The following is a 12956-nucleotide window of genomic DNA, read 5'->3' on the forward strand; positions in this document are numbered from 1 at the left end:
TTGCAGAAGATAAAGTAACTGGTCCCTCCGACCAGTGGATTAAGTACCCCCATGATGGGAGCTTGTCTTTGTACCAGTGTGCGCAGGAGTCCGATGCTAGTGGTGAGGCAGAAAACAGCTTGTGGATTCAGAGAATGGGAAAGTTAATTCCTTTTTCCATTACTCTGTTTCCCCAAAACCTCCCACTCCCCACCCAACCTTGCCTTCTCCTAGACTGTTCAGTTCTTCCTACCCTCATCAGCAGCACCGCTTGGCTTTTCATCATTGTGTTCGTCTGGTTTATTCCCGACCTCCTCTCTGTCTTCCTCCTGCTGCTGCTTCTCCTGTTGAGACTGTAAGGTTTCATGGTGGTGTTTCCTGGCATTTGTTTCTTCTTCACAGCTGTGTCCCTTTACTTTAGTTACCAGCTTGCGTGAGAATGAGAGCAACTTGTATCCTTTGTCTTTGGTAGATTTTTCCTACAAAAAAAGTGTAGTTTAGAAGCAAACTATTCTAGTTTAGTTGGCCTCGAACTGAGATGAGTGGCCACAGATGGCGCCCCAACCGCATATCTAGGATTAGAAGAAAAAACATTTCATAAATTACTATGTTAATTATTAAATATGGTTCCAGGATACTTTTGGTTACTTAAAATGAGTTAAAAACTCTCTTAAGAATGAAGATTAGCTGCTTTGAGAGTATTTTAAAAAGATGTTTTAGATTCTGAAAATAACAGTTTTAAAAATCTGTTGTATAAGTGGTTACATTATTAGCATTGGGCACTTTCTCAGCTAATTTATATTATATTACTTTGGAAAACATTGCTATTTTGCATGTTTCTGGGATCTGGGATATCTATTAAAAGAATACCTTAGAACCCCATCTCAAGCATGAACCTAACTGAGAAGTGGAATGTACTCTGTCAGTAACTGTTAGGAAAATTAGGGAATATCTTCCTTGTGAAAAATAAAATGAAGTCAGTTTATCTTGTAATATTGAACTGCTAGGTGATTATGGGGAGAATAGTACATAGGTGAGCCGGAAATGTGCACACATGCCAAACCTCTTGCTTAAATGAGGGGTACAGTTTTCATTTTGGAGACCTTACCAGAGATGTAGCCAGGTTCTTACACATCCTAGTGAATAAACTGCAAATAAAATAATGGCAGCTTTAGATGACGCCCACAAGTCTTCAGGTTTTGCTTTAACAACCATCACATTAGCATATACTCTTTAAACATAATTACTGGAAATGCATGACTTTAGAAAATCACAATCAGAAAGGACATCAGCCTTCTTAACCGTGCCCCACCCCGCCCCGCCCCACACTCCTTGATTATTTGTTATAAGAAATCCTGGGGAGGAACCCTTGGGTGGTCAGGTAGGCCAAAGAACGATTTCCAAGCGTTTACTTTGGTTGAGTGCTCTTGTGTTTCATTACAACAATGGGCAGACGAAGGTGACAAAAATGTGCTAGAAATGCTGATGGTAGCGGCGAAGTGGCTAGATTACTCAAGTCTGCATGAAATTCACCCTTACGAAGATTTTTTTTTTTTTTTTTTTTTTTTTTTTTTTTTTTGGAAAAAGTAATCTGTGAGTGAGAAATTGTGGCCTGGGGCAGGGACAGGGCAGGTACAGGTAACATAAAATGGTGGTGACTTGGTGCAGGTAAACTCCATTGAAAACGTTTACGTTTGAAATAAAAGCTGTCGCTCCACCTTCCGGAAACCAGTTTTCAATGCTACTGTCTCTGTCCTCGCAGTTATACACTCTGTTTTGTTGACTCCTGTATCCCCTGCCCCAAGACAGTGACTGGTCATAGCAGGTACTTAGTAAATTCTTGTTAAATGAACGAACTTTTGATAATAGAGGTTATTAACATGCATCTGACCTGTCATGGCAGAACAGACCATTCTCTTATTTACCAACTTTTTAATTGACAAATGAAGAGATTGAGTGGATATATAAGGGGATAATCACATTTTGAAATGATTTTAACTTCTTCAGTTTTATCATCACTGAACACTGTGAGTTAGAGTTTGGATTAAAGACCAAGAAAATCTTGAGTGCATAATAGCTAACATTTAATGAGTATTGGACTTATAAAATGCTACCTCCAGCTCTCCAGGTTGTTAAAATTAACATTTGTATTTTACAGTGTGGAGACTGAAGTCCTAGAATAACTGTGAAAGGGCTATAGTGGTTTTTTGTTAGAAAAACCTGGACTTCAGGGGAACAAAACTTGGAAATAGTTTATACAATAATTCAACAGACTTTTCTTACAATGGTAGATCTCCAAGTGTGAGTTTTTTTTTTTTTTAATAGGGAAAGAATGATTGTGATCTCTGCTTATATCCCACAGAAGAGAAGCTCTGTATTTGAACTAAAACATTTCCATATTTGGGATTGACCAGATTTAGTTTGTTAGGAGGTGGACAATTGCCCTTTTATGGCCACTAGACACTCCATGGCTCCTTTATTTCTCTTCAGCTTGGTGGCTCTGACACTTCCTCAGGCAGTCCTTTTCTCTTCTTTTTTACTGCTCTGTTGCATTCCAGTGTTCTCTCTATCCTTTCTTCTCTTCCTACCCCACAACCTCCTCTCTCCCTTGTTTACATGCAGCCTGAACAAAGAATATTTGCTCTGCAGTCTTCTTGTTTAAAATAATGTGTGAACAGTGCTTTTGACTCTGAGAACTGGGCAGACCAAGTGAGAGAAATGAGGATGTTATAAAAATAGTATAAAATGTAGGTCCTAGCAAGTTGACCAAAAGTCAAGAGGGCTGACCCCAAGACAAGTAATATTCCTCTGTCAGATTAAAAGATTTGTTGAGTATAATGACCAGACTAGTTGGATTAATTCTTGAGGAATACTGGAACCAAACCAAGGCATTGAGGGATAACCAGGAAAAAAAAATCAACAATTAGAATTGTGACTCCCCTTTAACTTTGATTGTCTTTTAATGTTTATTCATTTTTGAGACAGAGGGAACAGAGCATGAGCAAGGGAGGAGCAGAGAGAGAGGGAGACAGAATCCAAAGCAGGCTCCAGGCTCTGAGCTGTCAGCACAGAGCCTGACTCGGGGCTCAAACTCAATGATCAAGAAATCATGACCGAGCCTAAGTCGGACACTCAACCAACTGAGCCACCCAGGCGCGCCTAAGTTTGATTTTCATTCCAAAGTTCAAATTTATACTTAGAATTAAGGATCTAATTTTAGTCTTAAACTTTCCTTCTACCTAGGAACCACCATCATTTAAAAAGCCCAGGACGTTAATTTGTCAATTGCATCAATATTACTGGCTCATACACAATGAATCTTATATTAGTATTTGGTTATCAATACTACAATGAAAAATTGCTTGGATGAAATTGCTGGAGATCTGCATCTGGTATATGTAAGTTTCCCTATCAGTTTTAGATTCATCAAAACTATGTAAAGGAACATGAACTTCTAAGGACCTCTTTTCAGGATTATTTACAGTCTCATTTAGCTCTTGATGCAAATCTGTCAGAATCCTGGATTATCACTTTTTGAAGATGTCAACATGGTTCATTAAGGAACACTGGTATTGTTGAGCAAGTAATAATAGTCAACTGTAGCAGGACATTCTCCATAGGAAGCATAGATAGTTTAATTAATATTACAGTTTAAGAGTTACTATTCCATAATTTTTGGGTTTTGCTACCTTTTTCTCTTCTTTAACATATGACTTGCTATTCTGGTTTTTTGGGTTAGTGAACACATACTGTCCACAGGTTTATATTTGAAAAACTTGATGTTAATACTATACGTAATTGAGTCCACTTGAATGTGAATAGTGTAAGCTTATAGGTTTGGCCATATTTTTCTGATGTATACTTCTATTTAAAAAAAAAAAAAGATTGTTCAGTATGAAAGTGAGGACCTAAAAAATTCCATTGTGCATATCTAATTTTTTGAGGAAACAGATTGGTATTTTTTCCTCGTTACTGGAATATTATAGTTCTTTAAAGGTTCTGGATTCCACTAATCCCTAGAGCTATTAGCACATCAGATTTCCCTGGTTTATTTAACCTAATGGCATTGTTTCATATTCTCTAGTTTGATTACTACAGCATTTCATTCTTGGGATTCAACAGTTTTTGTTTGCTGAGAAATAGTTTATAGGTTAAAAAGTGATTTTTCTGAGACATTAAATTTTCATATGATGTGTTTGTTTAATGAATAAAGCAAATAGACATTAATTTATCAATGAATTAGGGAGGAAAAAAGTCCTTATTTTGGGAAGGCAAAGAAGATTTAAGTTTAAGTTGGCTTCCTTATATATTTATATGTGGGTCTCATCTTGACCTTAGTTTGGTCAGTGTGTAATCAGAGGTAGGAGAAAGTCCTGCCTTGTGACTTTCTGAGCTTCAGTTTTCCTTCTAAGTTTGAAATAGTGCCTACCTGTCAGGGCTATTAATGAGAATTAATGACAACGTATATAAGGAGATTGGTTCTATTTGCTGTTAGGCACTTTTCTGTTCTGCTATATGAGGCCAGTTTAGGAAGCTGTGGATAGAAGTAGTCATGAGAGCCTCATCTAACCTTATGGAATTGGGGAGTGGAAATTTAGAAGGTAATTTGAGATACAGTTGGCAGCATGAGTCAGTGAATTGCTTATGACAGAAGGCAGGAATGAGGGGAAGAGGTGACTAAGACTACTACTGTAGAGAAACCACTTGTCTTGAGGGAGGGAGCGTGCAGGTGTAGAAGTCGGTAAAAGGAATGTTAAGAATTAAGTTTCTGCAGTAGAGTTTATCTTTAAGGGAAACCTATCCTCCTGTTTTCTAGTTAGACAGTTTGATGCAGGGCAGTTGACTAGACAGTAAGTGAACTCTGACAACACACCTTTACAGTTTGCATAATTTAAGTTCATAGCACAGCAAAACACCAAGTACATACATAGCGTAAATGACCCAGATGGAGAATGAAACCACTTCCTATTAAAGGTGGTTATTGTCTTTTTTTTTTGTTGCTACCCCTGACTGCCAGCTTTTGCTCCTGCATGAGTGCCTCACCACTACCAGTTTCTGATGTTCTGTACTTTTAATCACTTCATGGTCATTCCCAGTTCAGAACCTTTCCTTTGTGCTGAGCAGAGGTCCTCAGATGACTCGAGTATTAGGCTGCTCTTCGTACCACCCAGGGCAAAGCTCCTGTGCCACTGTCTTGTGTATTACCTTATAGAGCCCGGGGCCCCTTGAGAGGCTTGAGGGAGCAGATACTAGCTGCTGGGCCCCTGTTTTGGTCCTATCAGTGCGTGAAGGCAGTGTTGACAAATTCATGGCTTAGACAGACTTTGGCAGAAAGCCATTCTTTAAGTTTTGAATTGTGGTTAAGACCACTTCTTCAGAGTGGTTTTGGCGTTACCACAAATGCAGGTCTGTTATATTATGGCATGTTATAATTCAGAAGAAATGTACTGTTTTGGGCATTAACACTCAGGCAGAAATGCATTTCCTTATTCATGCAATGGTCTAATAAAAAACATTTTGGAAATCTCTTTCCCATTCCAATCATTTTATTATTTTTGTTTATTAAAATTCTCCATTTTAATTCAGTGTCCTAATTTACATATTTTAAAATGATAATTGCCATCATTTATTATGCCCTTGCGGACAGGATTCTTTGAAACTGCTTAACTCCATTAGAAACCTGAGTCCTAGCCTCACCTTTATTCATTAGACTTTATTTCGGCTGTCCTATCCATGAATGTTCCGGTCTGTTTTTGAAAGGAAAATAAAAGGCGGATGCACTATTTAATTCAAATACTTGAGAATACCGAACTGTGTTAGAGATGTGGCTATGTAAGAAATTGGCCAAACATGGTTTGATGGAGGTTGGGCTGGTACTGTGTTTGTACAATTTCTATCACCAGAAAAAAGAAGAACATAAAACCTCTTTGTTAACTGAAGATGTTTGTGTAGATTCTTGGTCCCTTTCAACTCAGAACAAAATGCACTTTGCAGAATTTTGATTGGTAGTGTAAATAGTAAAGTCATGAGACTCACACAGTTCCCACTGCAATCTGCAATTGCAACATTTTTCCTTGTGGGAGGAAAATGTAAGAGTAAATGTTTATGACAGACATATATGTGCACACACATGTCTATATGTATATAGACATATACATATATGTCTATATATGTCTGTATGTATATAGACATATACATATAGACATGTCTATATGTATGTGTGTAGTGGCCAAGGTATGGCTCCCATGGCAATTGTCTTTAGAATTACTGAATTTTATGTATTGATAGCTTTAAACAACACTTTTTCACTTTCTAGTATTCAAAGAAAATTTTACCCTTTACCTTTATGAGATTTAGTCAGTAGCTGAAGCATTGGGAGGGTAAAGAAAGTTTCTTTTTCTTTCTTTTTTTTTTTTTTTGTGGACCCCTCACTGAAGCAAACCAAATCTGTGCTTGTATCATACAAAGTTTTAGGATCAGTTACTATACTTTATGATTCTATCATAAAATTCATATTCCTGGCACCATGTTCACAAGTTAGTTAAATTCTATCTTAATGCAGAATATATGGAAAATCATGAACATTATACTTTAGCTCTGGGGTGGTTTTTTTGTTTGTTTTTAATGCTTTATTTATTTTTGAGAGAGACAGAGACAGTGCAAGTGGGGGAGGGGCAGAGAGAGAAAGAGAGGGAGACACAGAATCCTAAGCAGGCTCCAGGCCCCCAGCTGTCAGCACAGAGCCTGGCTTGGAGCTTGAACTCAGGAACCATGATATCATGACCTGAGCTGAAGTTCAACACTTAACTGACTGTGCCACCCAGGTGCCCCAGTAAGGTAGTTTTCTAAGCTAATTTCCTCATCTGTGTAATGAGGATAATAGCACCTACCTTATAGGACTGATCTGTGTATGCAGTTAAAATACACAGGCACAGTATGAAGCTTAATGCCAGTCCTCCAATAGCTGCTGTTACAGTGTAGTCTGTCTGGATAGGGACAGTGTGTCTTACTTGTTGCCACATGTCCAAATCTACTGCAGTGATTAACACACAATAGGCACTTAAATGTGTGTTAAATAATTAAGATAAAAATAACCAGAATATAAGAAAACAATTATACCATTTTCTCTCTCCTTCCCTTTCTCAGTTTTAGATTAGATAGGCAAAGGAAGACAGTCTTAAGAAAAATGGGAACATTTTAATCCTAGTACATGTCAGCCTTTTTTCCATGACACTGCATTGTTAGTGATTTTTTAAAAAATGCGTAATCTTGTGATAGATGCTTTGCCCAACAGAGGAGCACAGAGGATCCTAGTTTTTTGCCTACTATGTAGGAGAGAAGGTTGTTGAAATATCTGATCTATAATTTGGATGGAGAGGGAAGACGACCAATTTTCTTAGGACTTATATGCCCATTGGCATGATATTTAACTTTGCTTAATATGAAATATATACATCCTGGAATGGTATAGCCTAGGACTAGAAATCACAACCTTATAAAATTTTGATGTTAAAATAAAATTTGAAGCCAATAGGAATGAAGTCTGGGAAAGAACTTTTTTTTCCCTCCAAAACCAGCCATTCATTCAAAACAATTAAGAAAAATATACATATATGTAATACACACACACACACACAAATATGTTTCTAAATTAATGTCAATTACCTACAGAAACGAAGCATACGAATTGTAAATGTACAATAAATTTCACAAAGTTAATATGTGTGACCATCACACACATGAAGAACGAATGTTACTAGCTCCCTGGAATTCTGGTTTATATACCACTCTCCTGAAGGTAGCCTGGATCCTGGTGAACACTGCACATTAGTTTGGCTTGTTTTTGAAATTCTATAAATAGATTTATATAACTTTGTACCTTTTTGAGTCTGGCTTATTTTGCTAGGGATCAGTGTATCACATATATGGTGATAGTTTGTTCACTTTGATTGCTGAGTAGCACTCATACGTATGAGTATTATTCTTTAATTTATCTGATCCTTGACAGTGGTCTTTTGGGTTGTTTCTAGTTTTGGCTTATGTCTGATGTTCTCGTACATGTCTTTTGGTACCCATTTATACACATAAGGTGGGTATAGTATTTTTACTGCTTTTGAATTTTATCAGCAATAATAATCTCAAGTCAGCAGGCATACATTTTAAACTGTTGTCAGTGGTCTAGCAGTATCACTACATTCTCAGGTGTACTTTTATTAAGGAAAAGGCATAGGCCTCCATGTACTGCCCAGTTGCATGATACTGCTGAGGCTATTCTGTTCCATAGGCCAAGTCAGGACTAATGTAAGGAGAGACCCATTGGACCTAACTTTTAAAGGGAAACATGCTTTTGTACTTCTCCCATTTCCTTCCATGTGATGGGGACCTATGTGATGTATAATGCTTGGCCTCTCTCCTACCAGGTACGTGGCACATTTTATTTTTAGAGCGTTAGGACTCAATATAGAGTGTGAATTTAAAGTGTGAACATCTCTTGGATTAATACTTGTGTGGGTTGTTTTTTTTAATTGAAAATTACTTATTTTTCCAGAGCTTATTAATTCTTTAGAAGCAAGAACTTAACTCTGAGAAGCCTCCTGATGTAACTTACTTATCTTTCTCATATCCTTTCCTATGAAAATCTCCTTGGCTTGTTCTGCTGTAAGGTACACTTCCCGATTAGCAATCATTGGGTCACTTCTTGGGATTCTGACCTATGTCAGTGCCAAACGCCTCTTGTGCACTTGTCCAAGGCAGTGGTTAACAGGTACCTTGGAGCCCTTCCCAGACAGATGTCTTACACTAAATATTGCATGTTCCCAAGAGTAGAACCCATGAAGAACAGGTGGGGAAAAAAATCCCATTATGGATGGTTCTACTGTTATGGCCTTCTAAATTTCATTTAAGTTAGGGAGAAAAATGTCTTTTGCTTTTGCTGGCTTTTTTTTTTTTCAGTCCCTCCTTCCCTTCCTCCCTCCCTCCCTCCCTCCCTTCCTTTCTTTCTTCCTTGTCTCACAATGTTGGAAAAAATATTTAAGAGATGAGAAAAAAAGTTAATACCTCTTCTGAAGAAATTGCACGTGACTGCTTAGCCTTCAAAGAACTGACAGCCCTAACATCTCTGACAGAAAATGTGTACAGAGGGAAAAAGCTTCACTGCTTGTAATTTTAGGTGGGAATGAAAAATAAGAGAGGAAATGCGTGGGAGAAAACTTTGTGACTTCATCTCATATACGAGTCAGTTGTCCATGATCACTTGTGGGTTTTCTCTGAAAGAGGTTTAGTCCTAAACAGTTTTTGATGGGTTACTTGTATGCTGTCTGGCTGCCTTTTCTTGAAAGGTATCGTGTCTAGGGCAGACCTCTCTTTCCTTTTGTATCTTTGCCTTGATGGTACTAGGAACCATTTGTGCACGTGTCTGTGTACATGTGTGTACACATGTGCTATTTCCATTTATATGTTCATATACTCCTCATTTGGTCGGGTTTTAAGTTACTGGGCAGCTGCTGTTACTTGACCTGGTAGTAACTTAGGACCCGTCAAAGCTGAGCCATAGTTTAAGGCAAAAACTAAATGTATTTTTTTTATGTGGTAAAATATATATAACATAAAATGATTACCATTTTAACCAATTTTAAGTGTACAGTTCAGTTGCATTAAGTACATTTACGTTATTACACAGCCATGATCACCATCTATCTCCAAAGCTTTTTCATCTTCCCGAACTGAAACTCTGTACTCTCTCTGCCGCCCTGGAGCTACCCCCAGGCCCAGCTCCTGGCAGCCACCATTCTACCTTTCTGTCTCTGTGAATGTGACTACTCTAGAGACCTTACCGAAAGGCAGTCCTAGGACATGTGCCCTTTGTGTCTGGCTTATTTTGCTCAGCATCAAATTTTTAAGGTTCATCCACGTCATAGCATGTGTCAGAATTTCCTTTTTTAAGACAATAATATTTCATTACATGTATATACCACATTTGTTCATTTCTTTTTTTTAAACTTTTTAAAAAAAATTTATTTTCTTTTCACATCAGATGGGTAATGTGCCTGTGTCATGCAGGGTGGCACATGTCACACAACGGCGTGAACACCCGATCATCACGCTTATGAACTACAAAAGGATCTAAAAATTTATTATTGAGAGACAGAGAGAGAGAGAGAGAGAGAGCATGAGCATGAGAGGGGCGGAGAGAGGGCGAGACACAGAATCTGAAGCAGGCTCCAGGCTGTCAGCACAGAGTCCGATGTGGGGCTTGAACTCATGAACAGCGAGATCATGACCTGAGCCAAAGTCGAACACCCAACCTACTGAGCTTCCCAGGCGCTCCCCACATTTGTTCATTTCTTAATTCATTAGTAGGCATTTAGGTTGTTTTCATCTTTGGGCTGTTGTAAATAATGCTATGAGCAGTGGTGTCCAAGTATTTATTTGAGCCCTGCTTTCACTTCTCTTGGGTTTATACCCAGAACTGGACTGGATGGGTCATGCATTCATTGTATGTCTAATGTTTGGAGGAACCACCACACTGCTTTCTGCAGTGGCCACACCATTTTACATTCCCACCAGCAAGGTACGGAGGTTTCAATTTTCCCATATCATCACCAAGACTTGTTATTTTCTTTTCTTTTTGATAATCACCATTCTAATGGATGTGAAGTGGTATCTCATTATGATTTTGATTTGCATTTTCCTAATGATGAGTGATGTTGAGTATCTTTTCATGTGCTTATTGGCTATTTGTTTATATTCTCAGACAAATATATGTTCAAGTCCTTTTCCTGTTTTTTTTTTCTTTTTCCTATTTTTAAATCAGGTTTTTTGTTGAGTTAGAGGAGTTCTTTATATATTCTGGATATTAATCCCTTATTAGTTATATGGTTAATTATATGTATTTCTAAAACAATAGAAATACATATTTCTTTTGAATGGTCTGTTTCAGTTTTACCATGTTTGTTAGAGTAAATATCATTGAGTAATCCAGCCTTGAGGAGTAGTGGTGTTTTACTGAGTGCTTACTCGGTACCAGGTACTCTTTTAGATGCTATACATATATGAGCATTTAAAATTCCTGCGAGAATCCTGTATGGAAGTAGTTTTATCTGTGTTTTCAGTTGAGGAAACTGAGACAGAGTTTAAGTAACTTCCACTAGTTTGCATTCAAGCTGGGATTTGCATATAAGCAATGCAGCTCCTGAGTCTGTGTACTTACTACAGCACTTGGGGACCATTCCCATGTGTGATACTCTGTGTTCTCATCAGGTGACACTTTGCACCTCTTGAACACCGCCTTAAAAGACCGTTCATAAGGTCAAGTGAGGTGTCTGAAGGAGTTCTTAACAAAAAGTAAACAGTTTTAAGTAAAAAACTATTACTTAAATAGTAAACAGAACCTATTTAAAGTTCTTTATGTTGCTTTGTATTTCCCTTTGTGGAAGTACATGTTTTCTTTAAGGATGTGAATTTCTTTATTCGAATCGGGCATATTTTTTTCTAAAGTAGTTTTCCTAGGGAAATTTGCTGAGATAGTTTTTTGAGTAAATTTTTAACTTGTATGCCTTTATCTATTTTTATTTTAAGCTACCTGTATTGTAGACTTAGTGTGTGAGTTGATTTCTAGAGAATGTAATTTTATTTTGCTGTTTACCTAAACCAGACTTAATTAGTGAAGAGTAAGGCACCTGTTACATTGTATAATGCATTCTAGAGCAAACTGGAATTCTTGCTGCTGCTCATCATTATCACAAATAATGTATGTAGGGTGTACGTATTGTTTTATATGTGCACTTGGGAGGAGAGGATGAAAATGTAGATCTTATTTTCTCATTCAAAATGAATGCTACTAACTGGTTCACTTTTTGTTATGCACATATGGCTATGACTGGGAGGTGGTATGTAATCAGCAACCTATTCCTAATTGTACACATGAAATTAAATTTTTTTTTGTTAATACAAGTGATGCTTTATTCATCATGTACTTTGGTATGCATATTTTTCCACAGTCACAGACTGTCTACCTATATAATAAATTTCCAGAATTGAAATGGCTAGGAATTCAAAGGAATCTGCATCTTGAATTATGAATAGACATTGTTAAAATGTCTTCCAGAAAGATTGCACAAATTTAAACTCCCAGCAATGCATGGGATTTCCTGTTTCTCCACTTGTGCACTAGGACTGAGTATTGGCAAACTTTACATCTGCAAGTGAATCTTGCATAATTGTCGTGAGAACATAAAAGCTATGCCAGGAAGCTGGCCATGTCTTTTATATGACACCTCCCCTGAATGTTTTTTGATAGATTTGTCACCTCCAGGTTCTGTGGCAGAACAGGGTCAGGCTAGCAACTTGATCAGGAGATTAGTATTTCTCATAGTGTGGTCTTTTTATTCTGATATAATTTCAGTTTACAGAAGAATTGCAAAAATATGAGGAAAATACCAGTTACCTCAAGTGTTAACATTTTCCCACATTTGCTTTATTCTTCTGTGTATCTACACACACACACACACACACACACACACACACTTATTTTCTCTAGACCATTTGAAGGTAAGGAGTACACAACATTGTTTCCCTAAGTACGGTGGTAATTGTTTTTAATAAAAAATGAGGACACCTTCTTACATAACCCCTGTACAGTTATCACAACCAGGACGTTAAAATTGATATAATCCTATTCTCCACTCTGCTAGCTCTATTCAGATTTTGTCAGTTATCTAAATAATGTCCATTGTAGCAGAAGTAAGTTCTAGATAGTATGTTGCACATACTAGACCACAGGTTCTAAAACACCGACCTACTGAAAAATAAAAAGCAACAACAAACACTCACTGAACTCCTGGCCAGTCTGTGAATTTCAGTTCTGGAATTAAAGGCAAAAATCTACTCTTGAATCTTTTTCCACAGGAAAGACTTTTTTTGAATCTTTCAAACTGATTACACGTACCATTAAACTGTTTCATTACTACGTTACAGTT

At 37.4% G+C, this 12956-nt stretch overlaps 1 protein-coding gene and 1 pseudogene across 6 annotated transcripts in view; one reads left to right on the plus strand and one right to left on the minus strand.

The window, feature by feature from the left end:
* Nucleotides 1-12956, plus strand: part of RBPJ (recombination signal binding protein for immunoglobulin kappa J region) — a 100434-nt gene that overhangs the window by 39777 nt on the left and 47701 nt on the right. Inside the window, exon 1 of one of the 6 annotated variants that reach the window (XM_039236653.1) lies at nucleotides 3322-3377. The exons of the other annotated variants lie outside the window; for them this stretch is intronic. Coding sequence (XP_039092584.1) covers nucleotides 3346-3377 — 32 coding nt within the window. The 5' untranslated portion in view covers nucleotides 3322-3345. Of the gene's footprint in view, nucleotides 1-3321; nucleotides 3378-12956 lie in introns of those variants that run through there. 6 annotated transcript variants of the gene reach the window in all.
* LOC120234720 lies at nucleotides 10007-10101 on the minus strand (annotated as a pseudogene).

This window comes from Hyaena hyaena, unplaced genomic scaffold, assembly GCF_003009895.1.
Source record: "Hyaena hyaena isolate Hyena2069 unplaced genomic scaffold, ASM300989v1 scaffold_114, whole genome shotgun sequence".
In the NCBI taxonomy this organism is placed as follows: Eukaryota; Metazoa; Chordata; class Mammalia; order Carnivora; family Hyaenidae; genus Hyaena; species Hyaena hyaena.